This window comes from Diplotaxodon limnothrissa, linkage group LG18, assembly GCF_057381915.1.
Source record: "Diplotaxodon limnothrissa isolate DT_005_m linkage group LG18, D_limnothrissa_male_GT1.1, whole genome shotgun sequence".
Classification (NCBI taxonomy): Eukaryota; Metazoa; Chordata; class Actinopteri; order Cichliformes; family Cichlidae; genus Diplotaxodon; species Diplotaxodon limnothrissa.
Window position 1 is genome coordinate 15,828,409 of NC_140613.1, and position 19,984 is coordinate 15,848,392.

Sequence of the window (19,984 nt, forward strand, 5' to 3'; positions counted from 1 at the left end):
AAGCTGTTCATCAAATTTAAACGTGTGTTTTATTGTTTGCAATTTTCTAAGAGCTCTTAACACAGTGAGAAGAAATAATCCATTTGCAGCCACACTGAACATCGCGGTGTGTAACAGCATTGGACTGATAAGCTATTACCATGCAACCATGCATTCAGTGTTATGCGATTTTAGTGCACAGAACACATATTCGTTTACCTTTCACTTTAAGTTTAGCAGTTGAAGATGCTTTCTCAGCTGTAAACTTAATTTCACCCATATCTTCTGGGGTAGCAGACTTGAAAAGCAGCACATAAGTTCTGCCTGGAATTAGAAACAGACATCATCGTGAAAACATCCTTATTATTCCCAATCTTTATTAAGGCAAATCCTGTAGCACTACATGCTTAGCTTAATTAAAATGGTTTTCCAATTTCTTGAGGCCTTACCCTCTTGCCTCATCTTTATGTTGTCAGTGGCTTTGAGTTTTGTGTTTCCTTTGTACCACTGGCACTCCACTTCATCGTGTGAGATTTCACAGACAAATTTAGCACTCTCCTTCTCCATTACCTCCAGATCTTCCAGCTTCTTGATGATCTTGATATCTCTGGCTGCAGGAAAAAGAGGCCAAGTACAGAAAACTTTACTGAACCTAGATTAATTGTACCTTACTGATTTCCTTACTTTGTTGCATAATTAGTAATTACCATGAACAGTGAGCTTGGCGGAGGTGTTATCATCAGTAGTACGGCAGATGTACGTGCCTCCATCTTCAGGGGAGCATTTGTTGATGGCCAAAGTGCGCTTTTGGCCCAATGAATGAATAGCAAAGTTCTTTCCCGGTTTTAGTTCTACCTCATCCTGCAGATTCGGTGTTATTCAAAATGTTACATGTGTACTGCACACATTTAAATCAGCAGACAGTAATAATTTCTCACCTTGAACCATCTAACATCTGCATTCGCTCTGGACACTTCACATTCAAACGTAACCTTCTCCTTCTCAGGAACACTCATATCCATAATAGGTTTGGAGATCATAGCAGGAGCTTCTGTAGAATCAGCACATTAGACTTTTTTTAGACTGGATTTTTTTTAGGAAACCTAGACCTCATCAGGACAAACATGAGCCCACCGTTACCTGTGACGATCAGTTTAGCTGAAGTATGCACTCCCTCTGCCTGGAAGGAAATCATTCCTGCATCCTCCTGCTTGAGACTGGACAACGTCAGGATGTGCTTCTTTCCCAGAGCTGTGATATGGCAGTTTGGCCCTGACTTTAATTTGACCCTGTCTCTGTTCCAGGAGCCTTCAACATTGACCTGACTGAGTTCTACCTCAAGTGTTACTGTCTCTGTTTCACGTGCCTTGGTTTCTGTTAGACCCTTTATTACCTGGATCTTCTTCACTGAAGGGAAAAGGAAAAGAGTGTTAACACGTAGGACTGATTTTGTGATAACAAGCGCCATGACAATGACATTCTTCTTCTTGTATGCTATGCACATCATATTCTGTATTTAAAACATTAATCTTGATGAGTCTTACTCTCCACGCTGAGCTTGGCCTGGGTCTTATCATCCAGAGTTTCGCAAGAGTAGATGCCACGGTCAGCATAAGTCACACTCTTGAAGACCAGAGCCTGCTTAGCTCCCTCTACCCGAATCTCCATGTTTCCTGCAGGTTGCAGCACTATACTGTTCTTCATCCACCTGACTTCATCCGATGCCTTACTGAGCTCCACTTCCATCCTCACTTCGCTTTGCTCCTCCACTGTCAGGTTTTCTAGCTTTTTCTTGAAAGTCACAGGTTCATCTGGAAGGGACACAAAGAATGTTAGATGGAAGTATGTGTTCATTTATATAAACAGTTAAACAATAATTCCCATTATTATCTTACGTTGCACTTGTAGAGTAGCTTTGCAGCTTTTGCCTTCTGCATCAACACTTATCTCTCCTGCATCTTTCTGAGTGACTGAGGTGATGGTAAGTGAGTGGCTGCCACCACCTTGCTCAAGCTTATACTTCTGCCCAGAAACGATGAGGATACTGTTGTGGAACCATCTGACGCTGACGTCTGCTGGGCTGACGGCACACTTGAAAACGGCATCTTTTCGCTCCGTTGCAACCACGTTGTTCAGTTTGGTGACCAACCTCACTAATCTTGGTGCTGAAAGGAATAAAGCATAATTATATAAAAGAAAAGGCTTCCATCCTGGAAAGACGTTTTTTTAGTTAAACTAGTTAATTACCTTTAGAGGAGACTTTAGCAGATGTCTTGTCATTTCTACATTCACAGCTGTATTCTCCTTCATCTTCCTTGGTCATGCCAGTCACAGTGAGAATTCGCCTAGCACCATCTGCTCTGACACAGAACCTGCCTCCAGGTTTAATCTCACGGCCATTATGGTGCCATACAGCATCCCCTGAAGCTTGATTTAGTTCGCAAATCAGGCTTAGTGTACCTCCCAGTTCCACTGTGGCAGGTTTCAAAGGGAGAACAAACTTCAAAGCTGAATCTGAGAAGAAAGCATGAGAGGGAAAAGTTCAAAGAAAAATCTTGCATCTGCACATGCATGAGAGTTGTATTTAAGACTTTTCTATGACCTGCCTTTAACTTGAACTTTGAACTCCAGTTTATCATCCGCAGTTTGACAAGAGTACGTTCCACTGTCTTTCATTTCTGCAGATTTCACTATCAAGGTACGAGAAAGGCCCTCTTTTTTCATTTCATACTTGCTGCTCTCCTTGAGCTCCATGCTATCTCTAAACCATCTCACACTACCGCCCTCTGAGGTCAGTTCAGTGGATAAAACAATGCTTTCACTTGTTTGAACCACGCATGTGTCCTTGACAGATTTCTTCTGGAACTTTATGGCTAAATCTAGAAAGAAGAACTTATTTTCAGTACTTTGTACAAATAAGTGGTAATCCATTGGCAACATGTTATATTTAAAATAAATTTACCTGTTAGCTGCAACTTAAATACCAGCTTCTCTGTTCCAGCCTCACACGTATATTCTCCAGCATCCTTTTTCTCCACTTTTTCTATCACCAGCTCACGAGTTTTGCCCTTAGACTCCATGTGGGCTCCTTTGCTGGAAGTCAGCAGCTTGCCATCCTTGTACCACTTTACCTCTGTCTTGGAATCTGAAACCTCACAACTAAGCGTGGCTCTCTGTGAGAGATAAGTTTTCACTTCCTTCTGGACTGACTCCATGTTAGAGAAGCCAGCTGGGGCTTCTGACCAGCAAATGGACAAAAAAAAACATCAATCAATGTGAAATGCAAAAAAACTTTAAGCAACTATGACTCAACTTACTGGATACAAACGAGGCAATCTGGCAGAAATACTACACAACAAGACTATTTTAAAGCTCATTGACATACAGTAGGAAAGTACTAGAGACAACTTATTGAGCTTACCTAACACCTGTATCTTAAAGGGCAGCTTCTCAGACCCAGCCTCACAGATGTACTCCCCAGCATCCTTCTTATCCACACTGTTGATCACCAGCTGCCGACTCCTGCCTTTTGACTCTACATGAACTGTCTTGCTGGTGGTCAGAAGCTTGCCATCCTTGTACCATTTTACCTCTGTATTGATATCAGATACCTCACAGGTGAGAGTGGCTTTCTGAGAGAGAGTAGCTTTCACCTCCTTTTGGATAGACTCTTTGCTGGAGAAGGCAGACTTCACTTGGATCTCTGCAGAAATAACAGTGATTAATGTCATGGCAATGTAGCAAGTTTAAGTGTGATGTGAGATAAATATAACCTAGAAAATCAATTTTCATAGCAACAAAGTGGATAAATACATAGCAAAGCCAAAACCAGGGAACAATATTTAACAGCTAAAATCTAACGTGACCACAAAATATGCAAATATGTGAAAACATCTGCAATTCCACCAAACCAAAAACAAAAATTTCTAAATCTTTCATTGAGTTTCTGTTACAGTTTTACTCAATTCAGGTGTCAGGAAAATAAACCTAAACAAAGATTTCATAAAGTATTTAAAAAAATCTCTATAAATGTATAAATCTATGTAAATGACGAGTCAGATCAGCTGATTGACTATAATGTCTAAATTACAATTTTCACAACCAAAGAATATTATAAGAGCATGATTATTGTCATGTTTTTGCTTTGTGTTCCAGTACTCTCCTTTTTCTTACAACGTCTTTACAATGCCCCACCTGAAAGCTCCAAACTTAGTGCCCACCACCTTCAGCTCATCTCCACTCAGAGCAACACAAAGAGCCTAGACAATCATCTGTCTTGCAACAGTTTTTTCTATAAATTCAACATTGATGTATGATGCTTGATGATTCAGGAGTCAGTGAGTTACTGTAATATTCACTTTTAATAGTTACTAAAATAACAGCAATGACAATAACTATTACATAGTTTTTGTTATATAATTTGCATGTACTTCTCTTTTAGGTGTTAAAACACTTAACCTGTATGTTACATCCCCAATTTTCACTTGCTTTTAACATATAACCTCCAGCATCTTTCTTCTCTACATTGTCAATCACCATTTAAGTAATCCTGCCCTTTGAATCCATGTGATCTGCTTTGCTGGGATTTGGCAGCTTGTCATCTTTTTACCATTCCGCCTCTGTCTTGTTATCAACTATAATGGAGTAAGGTGACAGTACAATTACCTGTACAAAAACAACAGTTCAACTGAAAGCACACAAAAACGCACAGCAAATGCATGATAACTCAGATAACTAGAACCTGGCAAATAACCAGCTAAAGATACCAGATCTTGTAACCAGAGACCAAAACATGGAGCTCAGCAGGTCATTTGAACAACATAACTCAATTTTCTACTCAAAGGCTGCAACAATTTTTTATCAAATTAAACCAAATACTACATCCCACAACTGAAGCAACCAACAATGTATTCAATGCAAACACAAAAACACTTTTTTGTGAAGAAGCCTTTGCATTAAACGATCTAAAATATGTTTTACACGTTACACTATATTATTATAAGTGTGACATCCATAGAGGCATACCTTGCACATGTATCTTAAAGGCCAGCTTTTCAGTCCCAGCCTCACAGATGTACTCTCCAGCATCCTTCTTCTCCACACTGTCAATCACCAGCTGGCGATTCTTGCCCTTTGATTCAGTATGGATTGTCCTGCTGGAACTCAGCAGCTTGCCATCCTTGTACCACTTCACTTCTGTCTTGTTATCAGATACCTCACAGCTTAGAACAGCTTTCTGTGACAGGGTGGCTTTTACCTCCTTTTGGATTGACTCCTTATTAGAGAAAGCTGACTGGACCTGTGTGTCTGAGGAGACCATGAATATGGATGATAAATTTCTCTCTCTCTGCAGCACCTGCAAGCCCCATGAATCAAACCAGTTAGATCATTGCCCCTACCTGCCACCTGTAGTTTGAAGGCAAGCTTTTCAGTCCCAGCCTCACAGATGTACTCTCCAGCATCCTTCTTCTCCACACTGTCAATCACCAGCTGGCGATTCTTGGCCTTTGATTCAGTATGGATTGTCTTGGTGGAAGTCAGCAGCTTGCTATCCTTGTACCACTTCACTTCTGTCTTGGCGTCGGCTACTTCACAGCTCAGGACAGCCTTCTGGGAGATGGTGGCTTTCACTTCCTTCTTAACTGAATCCTTGTTAAAGAAGGCTGATTGGACATGTGTGTCTATGGAAACCATGAAAATAAATTCAAATTCTTTGCTGTCCAGAAACAAATAGGTTTAATATCTGTAAGGCGCATAACTCAAGAGGAAAAACTAGAAACCAGTTAGGGCACTGCCCCTACCTGCCACCTGTAGTTTGAAGGCAAGCTTTTCAGTCCCAGCTTCACAGATGTACTCTCCAGCATCCTTCTTCTCCACACTGTCGATCACCAGCTGACGATTCTTGCCCTTAGACTCTGTGTGGATAGTCTTGCTAGAGGACAGGAGCTTTCCATCTTTGTACCACTTCACCTCTGTCTTGGAATCAGAAACCTCACAGCTCAAAGTGGCCTTCTGGGACAAAGTGACTTTCACCTCCTTTTGTATAGAGTCCTTATTATAGAAGACTGATTGGGCCTCTGAACGAGGAGTCATGAAAGGAAAAAACATCAGATGATATTTATTCAAAATATAGAAACTAAGTAATGCTATGATTTCAAAAGATCTTACCTGCCACCTGCAGTTTGAAGGTGAGCTTTTCAGTCCCAGCCTCACAGATGTACTCTCCAGCATCCTTTTTCTCCACACTGTCAATCATCAGCTGACGATTCTTGCCCTTTGACTCAGTATGGATTGTCCTGCTGGAGCTCAGCAGCTTGGCATCTTTGTACCACTTCACTTCTGTCTTGTTATCAGATACCTCACAGCATAGAACAGCTTTCTGTGACAGGGTGGCTTTTACCTCCTTTTGGATTGACTCCTTATTAGAGAAAGCTGACTGGACCTGTGTGTCTGAGGAGACCATGAATATGGATGATAAATTTCTCTCTCTCTGCAGCACCTGCAAGCCCCATGAATCAAACCAGTTAGATCATTGCCCCTACCTGCCACCTGTAGTTTGAAGGCAAGCTTTTCAGTCCCAGCCTCACAGATGTACTCTCCAGCATCCTTCTTCTCCACACTGTCAATCACCAGCTGGCGATTCTTGGCCTTTGATTCAGTATGGATTGTCTTGGTGGAAGTCAGCAGCTTGCTATCCTTGTACCACTTCACTTCTGTCTTGGCGTCGGCTACTTCACAGCTCAGGACAGCCTTCTGGGAGATGGTGGCTTTCACTTCCTTCTTAACTGAATCCTTGTTAAAGAAGGCTGATTGGACATGTGTGTCTATGGAAACCATGAAAATAAATTCAAATTCTTTGCTGTCCAGAAACAAATAGGTTTAATATCTGTAAGGCGCATAACTCAAGAGGAAAAACTAGAAACCAGTTAGGGCACTGCCCCTACCTGCCACCTGTAGTTTGAAGGCAAGCTTTTCAGTCCCAGCTTCACAGATGTACTCTCCAGCATCCTTCTTCTCCACACTGTCGATCACCAGCTGACGATTCTTGCCCTTAGACTCTGTGTGGATAGTCTTGCTAGAGGACAGGAGCTTTCCATCTTTGTACCACTTCACCTCTGTCTTGGAATCAGAAACCTCACAGCTCAAAGTGGCCTTCTGGGACAAAGTGACTTTCACCTCCTTTTGTATAGAGTCCTTATTATAGAAGACTGATTGGGCCTCTGAACGAGGAGTCATGAAAGGAAAAAACATCAGATGATATTTATTCAAAATATAGAAACTAAGTAATGCTATGATTTCAAAAGATCTTACCTGCCACCTGCAGTTTGAAGGTGAGCTTTTCAGTCCCAGCCTCACAGATGTACTCTCCAGCATCCTTTTTCTCCACACTGTCAATCATCAGCTGACGATTCTTGCCCTTTGACTCAGTATGGATTGTCCTGCTGGAGCTCAGCAGCTTGGCATCTTTGTACCACTTCACTTCTGTCTTGTTATCAGATACCTCACAGCATAGAACAGCTTTCTGTGACAGGGTGGCTTTTACCTCCTTTTGGATTGACTCCTTATTAGAGAAAGCTGACTGGACCTGTGTGTCTGAGGAGACCATGAATATGGATGATAAATTTCTCTCTCTCTGCAGCACCTGCAAGCCCCATGAATCAAACCAGTTAGATCATTGCCCCTACCTGCCACCTGTAGTTTGAAGGCAAGCTTTTCAGTCCCAGCCTCACAGATGTACTCTCCAGCATCCTTCTTCTCCACACTGTCGATCACCAGCTGGCGATTCTTGGCCTTTGACTCAGTATGGATTGTCTTGGTGGAAGTCAGCAGCTTGCCATCCTTGTACCACTTCACCTCTGTCTTGGTATCGACCACCTCACAGCTCAACGTGGCTTTCTGGGAAAGCATGGCTTTAACCTCCTTCTGAATAGACTCCTTGTTGATGAAAGCTGACTGGGAATCTGAGGGTAACACAAGTAAGAAGAGCAGTGCTGTCATAAGCTTTAAAATCACAGATGATTGGAATAATTTAGAGGCAAAATATGAAACACACACTTAGCGCTTGATAGGATGATATGATAAATCTAAATATGTATATTTTTGGCACTTCAAGATAGTGGATGGTTTAGATGATTAAATGTACACCATGAGCATTACTATGAATTTTATACATTTATAAAGATTAAAAATCTTTAGATTTAAATGAATCAACCAGGCTGTCCCACCTGTGACAAATATCTTGAAGACTAGCTTGTCCCCTCCAGCTTCACAGGTATACTCTCCAGCATCACTCTTCTCCACCTTTTCAATCACCAGCTGGCGAGTGTTGCCTTTTGCTTCTGAGTATATGGTCCTACTGGATATCAACAGCTTGCCATCTTTGTACCATTTCACCTCTGTCTTGCTATCTGACACATTACAAGTAAGAGTTGCTTTTTGGGAGAGAGTGGCCTTCACTTCCTTTTGGACTGACTCTTTGTTGGAGAAGGCAGCTACAGCTGGAGTTTCTGTGAGGAAAAAAGAAGTTTCTGTGCCATCAAATACTCCCAAATCAACATAAAAAACCCAGCCTTGTGCCATCATGCAGTGTTACCTTTTATCTTAACCTGGAATGTGATTTTGTCAGCTGCTGTCTCACACGAATAATGTCCTTCATCAATCTTCTTGGCACTCTTGATAATGAGTTTCCTTTGAGTCCCTTTGGAGATGATGGTAGTTCTTTGGTCCTCAGTGATTTCCATTTGATCTTTTCTCCACACAACAGCAGCACTGGCAGATGAAACCTCACAGCTCAGCTCAAGATCTCCTTTGAGAGTCGATGACATTCCCATGGTACCTCTGGCTTTGTTTAGAAATTTGGCAGGTTCATCTTAGGGAGGGAAAAGCAATAAAAAGTTACCATGTGACTTATGTGTAATAATAAAATTAAATGTCTTTTTTAAAAGTTTGGTTGGATTGTTAACGCAGGAGCTCATGTTTAGGAAGAGGGTTGGCCACGGCCCAACCACTTCCAACAACAGGGGCAGCCTGAGAAGCAGTTTCTTCTCAGGATTTATTTTCAATTAATTTAAAATAAACATTTAAATAAACAAAAGGACTAAACATGTTTTCCTTTCCTTTCTAATAAAGTAAAAGGAAGCAGTTATTAAATTATCATACATGAATTCCAACCGATAGCAGCCACTTTACAGTGACCCGTTAAATATAAGAAAGCACATCACAGGTCAGAGGGTTGATCAGCAGAGGATGAAGAAACTTTCTTTAACTTTACTTTGAATTGTATAATGCTGTGGGTCCATATCATGTGACATGTGGATGATGTTCTTGTGTTTTTATGAGATATTTACATTAGAAAAAACTCATCTAAAACATGTCACCTGTAATTAATGGATGTTTTTTTCTTGCATTTAAATTTTTTAGGCTTTCACATTTTTATGGGGTTTTTTGTTTTTGTTTTTTTAATGGCAGGAATACTCGGGTAATGGGTTAGAGTGAGGATGAAGTCACTTAATGTGGAAATTCATTTACAGTTAAAAACAGAAAAATAAACAGAGAGCATACTTGAGTTAGAGCGGACCATTTCTGCCTGTTTTATTTTGTCCTTGAAAGCACGGGCAGTTTCTTTTGAGACAAGCTAATGAATCTGTTTGATGCCTCAAAGATAAAACCAATCAGAGCAGCTCACATTCCAGTAAATCATTTGAGGTGTTTTGCACCCTGAACCTAGTTCCTATTACAAAAATCCTCTCTGGAAAATCCTAATTGTGATTTGAAGCAACAAATGATGTAAAGTTAGCTGCAATTTTTACACATACCTTTAAGAGTGAGTTGCATGGACATCTTGTCATCAGGTAACACACAATCATAAATGCCCACATCTTCCTCAGTGACGTTGTGTACCATCAGGATCCTCTTGCGGTCATTAAGCACATATTCATACTTTTTGCCCATTTTTAGCTCCCGTCCGTTCTTCGTCCAAACCACCTGAAGAAAGAAATACAGAAATGCTTTCCAAATTAAACAGGTTAGGATCACACAAACACATACATGTGCTATTAATGTTAACTGGAATTACTCAAACACAAAAGTGTCTCATTTGCAGATTATTCAGAAAAGGGTGCACCAAGGGTGTAGCATTGGAGGACAAAGAACAAGGCGGTCACAGGAAATTTGAGTATTTAATGAAAAGTGAAAAGTTGTGTTACACAAGAGTTAAAACAGAATTTTGTGTTAGGTAAAATGAAAAAAATGTATACAGATGTAAAAGTTATAATCCTATTAAGTAATCTAATAGTGCACAAGTTGTATAGTCAAAATATAATTTGAGGTACCTAAAGTAAGCACATTAATCATGTCGAATTTGAATCAAAATATTGTAGAGTAGAAGCAGGAAGTAACACTACACAGAAGTGCTTAAATTAAAATACAAGTACATTAAACCAGTACTTAAGTAAATTACTCAAGTAAAGCTCTTTGTCTTTGTCAGGTCAATTCAATTTTATTTATACAGCGCCATATCACAACAGCAGCCGCCTCAAAGAGCTTTATATTGTAAGGTAGACCCTACAATAATAATATGTAGACGTAGAATTAGGATAATTAAATATCCTATTGACACATCTACAAAGCTCTTTCAAAAAGACGTTAAACGTTATATTAAAACAGCTGTTTTAATAGAGTCTGTAAAGGCAAAAACTAAAACAAATTATTTACATATTTCTATCACTAACCTGTGTGTCGTAATCTGACACCTCAACAGTCAGCTGAGCAGTGGCTTGGGCACTGCAGGTCACCACCTCTAGATGATCGGATTTGTTGGTGAACCTAACAGAAGGGGCTGAAAACAACGTGGCACTGTAAGAGGGTATTACTGATTGGAAGAAAAAAAACACAAAAAAAGACACAAATTAATAGGACTGAGGTCATTTCTCTAGTATGTACCTTTCACATTGAGGATGCAACTGCTTTGTGAGCCTCCACCCACAAACTTGACTTCAGTTCCATTCATTTCCATGGTCACAACTCGGATGAGCAATGTGTGTATGTTTTTTGACCTGGTGATGAGGTAGTCGGCTCCGCTGCGCAAAAGGCGTCCGTTTAGGGACCAGAAGCCTGAGCAAACAGCAGACAGCTCGACAGAGATGGAGAATTCCTCACCGGAGACTGCAGTGCTGTTAATCAGACCTTTTCTGATTTCTGCAGTGGGTTCTGAAAAGAGGCCCGCAAACAGGATTTTAAGAAGGAAGAACAAAAACCAAACAGACATAAATGACAACAATCACAGAGAATTCAGTCTTACCAAGGTAGAAGGTTCCAGGTACCTCCAGGTAGGCACTCTGCCCAAAGTCATTAATGGCAGAGATACGGAACTGGTAGCTAGCTTCTTCAGTGAAGTTGCAGATTGTAAACTCTGTTGTGACAATGGTTTCTTCAGCATTGCACCTCTGCCACATTTGGGTACCAACCTTCCTTCGCTCTACAACGTAGCCTTTGATGGGGACAGGGCGGTCACTGTCAGGAGGAGACCACTGAATGGTGATGGAGGACTCTGTTTTGTTCTGCACCACAGCGTCAACTGGGGGATCGGGAGGATGCTTCCGGGCAGCTAGAGAAAAATATTGTGATGTTATTTAGTTGGAGTACTAGTTTCAGTTCTTCTTTTGTATTTACGTAATATATGCTGATATTTGACCTAACAACAAGAAATATATCGAGATACACTGTTTTGTATAATTCAATAAATGTTTGGTTCATTATTGTACCAAAGGGTCCTGTCACCCTCCCCTCATCCCCAAAAGATTGCAGCAGATGGCTGGAGTTTTTCCTTCCCACTGTTGCCAAGTGTTTAGTCATAGGGGGTTGTCTGATTGTTGGGTTTTCTCTCTAATATTGTAGGATCTTTACCTTACAATAAAAATCGCCTTGAGGCAACTGTTGAAATGATTTTGCACTATATAAATAAAATAAATTGAATTTAAATCAATCGCCACAAGATATTTTGTATATATTTACTACAGATATCATTAGAATGTATCAAACAACATTTAACCCACCAGTAACTGAGAATCGGGTGGATGTCTTGCAGTCTCCAGCCACAAACGCCACTTCTCCAGAGTCCTCTGCCTGGCAATCTCTAATTGTGAGTGCGTACTGTCTAAGCACGCAGCCGATTGAAATACGTGAATCCTCTTTTAACTTCTCGCCATTGCGAGTCCAGTAGGCGTCTGGATAGGGATGTTCCAGCTCCACGCAGAAGATGACAGTGTCGCTAACAGGAACTACTGTCCTCCGAGGAAGCTTCTTAGTTATGTTACCTGAGATATAAGAAGAAACTGATTTGAGATGAAGAAAACAGAACTGAAAACTGCATTTTTCAAATAGATATAGCAGTAAATAATGGTCCAATGTAGTAAACATTCACAGACCAGGTCATGTCGCATTAAGTATCCACATGAGATGCATGTAATATTTACATTAAACCCATATAGACAATTGTAATTACACTTGATAAGTGCACAAACACTGAAGAAGAACAGTGGAAAGAAAAAGAGTCTCTACCGTACCCAGGACTGTGAGCTCAGCCACAGTGCGACTGCCCTCTTTCATCTCGCATATATAAACTCCATCGTCGTTGGTGGTAACGTTGTGTATGGTGAGGCGACGGAGGGTGCCGTCCTGCTCCATGCGATATTTAGCATTTTGCTGCAGTCGCGTTTCCTCCATGAACCAGTTGGTATAAGTGGAACTAAGAGGCACCTCACACATGAGTGTGGCTGAGGTTTTTTCCTGCACCTCCACATCCTGCAGCTTTCTCCTGAATGGCACCTTGGGTTCTGGCACAAGGAAATATGACAGAATCTTTAACCAAAGCTGAACTACATCACACTTTCAACTTCTACATGTATTTACCCACATATTCAAATATATGTCAGGCTAATGAAATATCAATAAAGTGAGAGAAACTAGAACATTTAAATTCAGGAATCAAGTGTAGAAAATCTGATTTAAGAAGTGAGATAAGTTCAACCTGAGCACTCAGTATAGCCAAATAAAATATTTAACATTTGCATTCATGTTTTCCAATATGTTTCCTAAACTGTGCTCTCCAAAGACTAAGTGAGTTAATTTCATCTTGCCATGCTGAATATTTTTGCTTCAAGCATGGTTGTAATAACATCCAAACAGGCACTGCAAAGATTCAAATACAGGATGGCTTCCAAAGCAAACATAAGATTACTTTTTATCACCAGAAGTGGCAATAAACTCCAAATCCAAGGGGCAGGTTACACCATGGACAGTCTGTCACATTTATAGAATACATAAGGTGCACTGATAGGAATGGGATCCTTTCTGTCAACATCTCTTATTCATCTCATATTCTTGTTCTTGTTCCAATCCACTGCCTTTATGTGTGAATTTTGCACGTTCTCCCCTTGCCTGTGTGGGTTCTCTCTCGGACACTACGGCTTCCTCTCAAAGTTCAGAGTCATTTATTTTAAGTTAACTGGTGATTCTTGGTGTGAATGTAAGTGTGAATAGCTTTCTTTTTCTGTATGTTAGCCCTGTGGTAGACTGGCAACCTGTCTAGGGTGTATCCAGCTTATCCACCCATTGACAGCTGTGGTAGACTCCAGCTTAACTTCAACCCTAAACCCTAAACTGGACAAGTACTAAAGAAAATGGATGAGTATTAGCAAACTACTTCTCCAGTGCATATGTAAAGAATGGTATATAAAGACTATCATGCAGTTCATGTGCTGGATACTGTATTTGCCATTACACTACCATTTATTTTCTAGCCACATATAGTAAAACTTCTTTCCATTTCAAAGCTTTCTGCAAAACTCCAGCAAAGTACCAAAATGCTGGGAAAATATCACACAAAGAACCAATTTTCCTGCACTTTGAATTCAGCTGGTACATCGGCAGCTTGGCACTCGACATCGGACTGACTGGAAATTAATATCTGAAATTAAAATCTGCAACTCTACAGCTTCATATCCTGGACCAACATCTTCCTGAGGGAAGTCACATCAGCAGTGTGCCAAAGTGATCTACTGAGTGAGTGACCATCTTAGCAACTGTGAACTACTCATCACCAGCAGAAAATAGCTGCAACACAACACCTTACTTCAGGACATGAGCCAGAATTCAGTCTTGTTGTTAAAAGGCAAACAACAACACCCAGAAGATTCAGAAGAGTAATTACAGTTCCCAGTAAGCACTGCTCTCAGTTTGTAACTATTAAAATATACAAATGAGTCACACTGGAGCATGGGGGACACGATATTTAAGTACAACGGATGCTGCAGATTATAGATACACCATGACAGTGTTATAAACAGTGTAATAAATTAATATGCAGCTCAAAATATCCTCATCAAATAAACCATTTACGTCTCCTAGAAAAGGATTCATGACTTCTAAACTATTAAATATGTACATAAGTATGAGCTTTTTATAAACATTTGTATCTTCAGAGGGTTAGGGTCTTTGACCTGAGTACTACAGACAGAAAGTGAGTTGAGATTTGTTAGCATTATCAAAAAATAAGGTAAAGCCAGCCTTAATATTTCCCTGCATACTTATTAGAAGTATGCAAACATATCTTTACTAAAAACTTAATTCAGGAGGATTTTCTTAACTGCGATTGCTCAAAAATGGTAATAGCTTACCTTTGACTGTTACTAACACAGCGCTGTAGGTCTGCCCTGCCATATTGGTTGCATTGCAGGTGTAGAGGCCATTATCAGTCTGCTTGCAGTACAGGATTTTCAGGATGAAGTTCTCAGCTTGGTCCTCATAAATGACATGTCTGCGGCCCTCGCTGATGTTCATTCCATCCTTCCTCCAGATAGTGTGGGGTTTGGGGTGACCGGTCACAAAGCAGCTGAGTTTGGCATGTTTCCCCTCAGTCACGGTGCAGGTACGAGTGAATACACCTTTAGGAAGCTTCGCCAGGGCAGATGCTCGCAGATCGTGTTCCAGGCCCAGAGAACTGAAAGCATCCGTGATTTTGGCCGTGGAGGAGGAAGAAATGGAGGCGCTGCTTTCTTCATTGCGGTAGATGGAGATCTCCTCTTTGCGCTTCTGTAGGTGAGAGAGAAGGGAGCTGCTCTTATCTACAGCTTGGCGGTGGGAATCCTGAGCATCTACAACGAGGGCAGCCGCAGCTTGTGCGCGGCCGACAGTGTTCTGGGCCCTGCAGGTGTAAGTGCCGCTGTCCAGGTTTCGTACGCACTGGATCTTTAAAGTGCTGCCATCGCTCTCAGAAATGATCTTGATGCGACTGGTCTCCCCCAGGTAGCGCCCATCCTTTTCCCATTCAAAGTTGGCCTCAGGGTAAGCTGCAACTTGGCAGTGGAAAACAACATCACCGCCCAAAACAACACGTGCAGAGGCAGGCTTCACCATGAAAACAGGGGCCTTCTGAGACATCTCTGTCGGCAGCGCCACTTTGAGGGTTACAGCGGCGTAAGCTTCACCGACGCTGTTCTTAGCTCTGCACATGTACTGTCCACTGTCCTCCAGAGTTAAGTCATAGATGGTCAGGCGATAAGCGTCTCCATCTTCCACAGTCTTGAAGCGGCCTCCGGACGTCAGCTTCAGCTTGTCTTTTTCCCAGGTTATCAGTGGAGTTGGGCTGCCCACAATTGTGCAGCTGAGTGTGGCATCCTTGCCCACACACACTGAAAATGCCTTTGGGCGAGTGAGAAACCTGGGGGCCCCTCCAAACAAGTTTTGTTCCATCGTTTGTTCCTGTGATCAAACAAAGGGCAAATATTACACATCTTATAAGTCTTATTAATATCTTGGAACAGTTATTGAGTCCAAACTCAACTTTGAAGCAACATGTGTGCAAAAAATCTCCACACTGATAAAACCATTTGTTTCATCCTGCTTTTTTTAGTCTGTTTTATCCTTTTTATTTGGTGTCACGGTGTTGATTTCTGCCTCTCTCTCTTTTGTCCTTTCGCCCTACCCTCAACCTAACCCTGACCCCAATCAGTCATGGCAGATGGCTGCCCCTCCCTGAGCCTGATTCTGCCAGAGGCTTCTTCCTGTTAAGAGGGAGTTTTTCCTTCCCACTGTCACCACATGCTTGCTCATAGGGAGGCATCTGATTGTTGGGGTTTTCTCTCTATTACTGTAGAGTCTTTACAGTATAAAACACTTTGAGGTGACTGTTGCTGTGATTTGGTGCTATGTATATAAAATTGAATTGAACTGATATTTATCTGTGAAGGACAGAAAGGGCAGATTGGTGAGCCACGGCTGAGCTCAGCATCACTGTACACCACAATTATAGTGTCTGCTGGGCATGATTTTACTGGACAATTTGCTCCCTTTGCATAGTGACTTTCAGCTTCTCGTCCCAAAGTGCAAAACAATACGGTTTACAAAACAACTTTGTTCCAGCAGCCATTACTCAGATTAACCGAGCATAGCGTTGCTATCCTACATGATGCCAAGTGAATTCTCTGTAATTATAGTATAATTATTTCTTCAGTATTTTTTATTAAGCTTATATATTTTCTGTGTTTGCACTGACAAACATGGATGGAAGATGGATGACTCTCTACTCCAGACCAAATCTACCCATGGGTACAAATAAAGTAATTGAAACAATAAAAATATTAAATAAATAAATACAAAACTGATTTTATATATGTACAAGTTTAATAACCTTTATTAAAAACACCAATCTTCAACTGCAAGTATAAATAAACCAGGAAGTACAAATGTAAAAATTACAAAACTATATCAAGAAAAAATAAATACATTTACTATTATTTCCTGTAGATCATATTCCTCCACAAACACCTGTCAACTTTACACAAACCCATTGTAAAATCTGGCCTTCTGCTATGTGTTCTCTAAAATATGTTATGCTATGAAAATAGACATAAATCCAGAGTTAGGGTGGCATATTTATAGCTGACAGTTACAGTAGCTATATATCAGTCAACATATCCTTGACCTGCCGCAGCGGACATTCATCAATACAAAGACCTATTCAAAGGGAAAGAAGCTAAATAGCAAACAAATTCCCTCACAACAAGGTCAGAAAGAGCGCTTATGTGTCTTTCAAACAGTGACATTTACCAGCTTTGTCACCTCCGCCGCTTTAACTGCCTGTCCCAAAAATAACCTCAGCTGTCAGACTCCGTCTCTGTCCATTGCCATTTGTAGAAGCGAAAGGGACATCAGCTGTTTGATAAAGCTCCCACTTCACAAACATACTTCATTTCTAGCACTGTCCGTTTTCTACCAGCTGAGGAAAACTCGTAAAAAAAAGACACTGGAATTTAATGAACGACTAAAAAAAATCACGGAAAAAATTCGACAAAGGAGCTTGTGTTTACTTAAATATAACAGAAACTTCAGCTGGATGATGCGGTTAGCTAATGAACTCAAATCCGCCCCTGTAATAGTCACAGGTGAAAAATGACAGCTATCTACCTCTTTGAGCTGCACCTAAGCTCAAATTAACCAACAAAAAAAGGAAAAGAAATTCTAACTTCGACCAAGTTCCTATGTAAACTTTACTGTAAGAAAATGAGTTAACTGTTGTGTTACTGCTTCTTCACCTTGAGTCCTTAACCGCTCAGGAAATTCAGGCGCTGAATCATGTGGGCCAAACAATCAATAGCCCGTCAGGATTTCCGGATGATGGCCCTCTCCAACAGCGTTCAGGGGCTCCACATGGGGGGCAAGAAAAAGTCTTCTTTGACCTCAAATATATTTCAAAATGGTTGTAAATCCAAGATAGTGAAACATCCCCCCGTCTCCTGCAGTGGGCGGTTGAGCAGACTTACTTTTTCTTTCTTCTCTGGTGCCTCATGATGCCACATAGCTGACGTGCCTATTTTGGCGCAGCCTCCTTTCCAAAATAGACCTGTCATTTGGAGATAGGAGATAGCCTGATGGTGGCTTCGGGAAGGAGAGCAGGCTGGCCTGGCCTCTGCTGCTGCAGGCTGGAGACGGCAATACGGACACAAGTCATAAACAACTCATACTAGGTGTAAATGTGCCGCGTGTGGACGCGTCAAGCAGGAGCAGTTTATTGAGTTTCAGTTCAGTTCAGGTTTAGTTATATATCAGTCGCCTCAAGGCGCTTAATATTATAAGTTAAAGACCCAACAATAATACAGAGAAACACCAACAATCAGACGACCCACCCAATGAGCAAGCACCTTGGCGACAGCGGGAAGGAAAAACTCCCTTTTAACAGTTAGAAACCTCTGGCAGACAGGGGCGCTACCAAGGGAGAGCCGTGCCCCCACGCCCCCCCCCCCCCCCCCTCCCCGCCCTCACCCAGGTGTTACTTTATATATCCCTCACATTTCCCATCATCACATGCTGCACTGTTCATGTTTTTTTTGGGGGGTTTGCCACCCCAAGATTTTAGTGCCCCCCCCATAGTCAAGCCTATAAACAAATTCTGGTTCTGCCCCTGCCAGCAGAATCAGGCTCATGTAAATCGGCCCACAAAAAAGTTTTTTTTTACCACACAAGTTTAAACACCTATTAACTACTTCTGTTTTAATATCATTTTAACTGTATTCAAAACTTGTCAATTATCCCCTCCAATGTAAAGGAGGGCATATATTTTGGACTTACTGTATTTTCGTGGTTTTAGAGATTTTACTACTCCGAAACAAAAAATTCCCCCATGTCTATTCATGTAATGAAGTAACAGATAGAGTTTTATTCTTTTAAGTAATTAAATAACTTTACACATTTTTGTACTTTTAAATCCAAATTCTGCTTCTTTTTTCTCCTATTAAGATATCTCAAGGATTGAATGTTCAGTTAAACTTCTTTATCCTGACAGAAAGATGAGTTTCCTTTAAGATTTTTCACTTAAAAGTACATGTAAAATGAGTTTGATTTAAGTTCTGTACTTGGATAGTCAAGGTAATTGACACAAATTCACAGGTAGGGTATAATTCTGAAAACTATGTCCCGTAGGGGATTATTCATGATTTGAAGACTTAACAGAGCTGCAAACAAAACTGAACCTCCACTTCTTGGCTTGTTGTTGTTCACTTGTTTCAGACTTTCTTAGATGTGCAAATCTGAGATGCTCAAATCAATCTCTTGCCACCTCTGTCTCTACTTAATGAAAGTTTACCTCAGCTTACAACAGCTCAAGATGTGCCAGGTTAAATGTGAAGGTAATTAACACCAAGACATCATTAGATACTGCATCACAAATCCAGTCCCTGTCATCATATTACCAGTAACAGAATCCAGCCTGCACTCTGATATCATTGAACATTTGCAGTGGTGACAAAGGCACAAACAGCTTCCTCATTCTTCTGCTTATTTATAGAATTAAACCCCGCTCTGATCTCTGAACAAAAACATAAATCTATCAGTCTGCCTCTCTTGATAGTTCATTCATTTGCAGTAGTTGTAGTGAATAATAAATCCACTTAATCTGCTTATGATTAGGCTGAGAGGTTGACTGAGCTTGCAGCAGACTGTTTTCCACAACATCCACTGTGACAGCTGCTGTCCCCAGCTCATCAGGGCCAGAATGAAGTTATGACTTCATATTGTCCATATTGTGGAAAGGACTAGAATACAGTAATACTTTAAATGTATCCTTAGTGAAGTATTCACTTTGATTAAATCACTTGATAAAGCATGGCAACAAACCTCAGGTTGCAGTGCACATTTTTAATATAGACTCTCAATTTCCTTTTAGGAAAAAATCATTCTACTTGAAGTGACTAAAGCCAGTGTTAACCCTTTTGTCCCCAAACTTTGGCTTCCATGTTATTTTCTTACTCTTCCAGTGCGGGCTTTCCCCCCAGTGCCAGTGACTGACAGCAGCAGGTAGCCTGGACCCTGATTTAAACTCCCAGAAACTCTAGCAGACGGTAATCCACTGTTGCTGCTTTCCTCTGCTTCATCCTCTCCTGGCCACTGTGTTTAGTTTCCATACTCTAACTAGAGTATGTGTACTGAGGAAGAAAATAGTTTAGATAATGCT

At 41.0% G+C, this 19,984-nt stretch overlaps 1 protein-coding gene across 13 annotated transcripts in view; it reads right to left on the reverse strand.

The window, feature by feature from the left end:
* Positions 1 to 17,927, reverse strand: part of obscnb (obscurin, cytoskeletal calmodulin and titin-interacting RhoGEF b) — a 62,383-nt gene extending 44,456 nt beyond the window's left edge. For 6 of the 13 annotated variants that reach the window (XM_085378832.1, XM_085378836.1, XM_085378835.1 and 3 more), the window contains exons 1-29: positions 17,571 to 17,925; positions 14,655 to 15,738; positions 12,543 to 12,812; positions 12,033 to 12,293; positions 11,279 to 11,584; positions 10,921 to 11,187; positions 10,710 to 10,816; positions 9,795 to 9,963; positions 8,573 to 8,848; positions 8,205 to 8,486; positions 7,665 to 7,940; positions 7,291 to 7,572; positions 6,924 to 7,199; positions 6,522 to 6,803; positions 6,148 to 6,429; positions 5,781 to 6,056; positions 5,379 to 5,660; positions 5,005 to 5,286; positions 3,401 to 3,682; positions 2,942 to 3,217; positions 2,586 to 2,858; positions 2,227 to 2,493; positions 1,875 to 2,144; positions 1,524 to 1,790; positions 1,120 to 1,386; positions 918 to 1,030; positions 687 to 840; positions 429 to 590; positions 199 to 303 (exon numbers count right to left, since the gene is read on the reverse strand). In XM_085378832.1, coding sequence (XP_085234958.1) covers positions 199 to 303; positions 429 to 590; positions 687 to 840; positions 918 to 1,030; positions 1,120 to 1,386; positions 1,524 to 1,790; positions 1,875 to 2,144; positions 2,227 to 2,493; positions 2,586 to 2,858; positions 2,942 to 3,217; positions 3,401 to 3,682; positions 5,005 to 5,286; positions 5,379 to 5,660; positions 5,781 to 6,056; positions 6,148 to 6,429; positions 6,522 to 6,803; positions 6,924 to 7,199; positions 7,291 to 7,572; positions 7,665 to 7,940; positions 8,205 to 8,486; positions 8,573 to 8,848; positions 9,795 to 9,963; positions 10,710 to 10,816; positions 10,921 to 11,187; positions 11,279 to 11,584; positions 12,033 to 12,293; positions 12,543 to 12,812; positions 14,655 to 15,729 — 7,687 coding nt within the window. In that variant the 5' untranslated portion in view covers positions 15,730 to 15,738; positions 17,571 to 17,925. Of the gene's footprint in view, positions 1 to 198; positions 304 to 428; positions 591 to 686; positions 841 to 917; positions 1,031 to 1,119; positions 1,387 to 1,523; positions 1,791 to 1,874; positions 2,145 to 2,226; positions 2,494 to 2,585; positions 2,859 to 2,941; positions 3,218 to 3,400; positions 3,683 to 5,004; positions 5,287 to 5,378; positions 5,661 to 5,780; positions 6,057 to 6,147; positions 6,430 to 6,521; positions 6,804 to 6,923; positions 7,200 to 7,290; positions 7,573 to 7,664; positions 7,941 to 8,204; positions 8,487 to 8,572; positions 8,849 to 9,794; positions 9,964 to 10,709; positions 10,817 to 10,920; positions 11,188 to 11,278; positions 11,585 to 12,032; positions 12,294 to 12,542; positions 12,813 to 14,654; positions 15,739 to 17,570 lie in introns of all 13 variants that reach the window. The other 7 variants (XM_085378841.1, XM_085378840.1, XM_085378839.1 and 4 more) reach the window with 4 other exon arrangements.
* Positions 17,928 to 19,984: the final 2,057 nt, after the last annotated feature.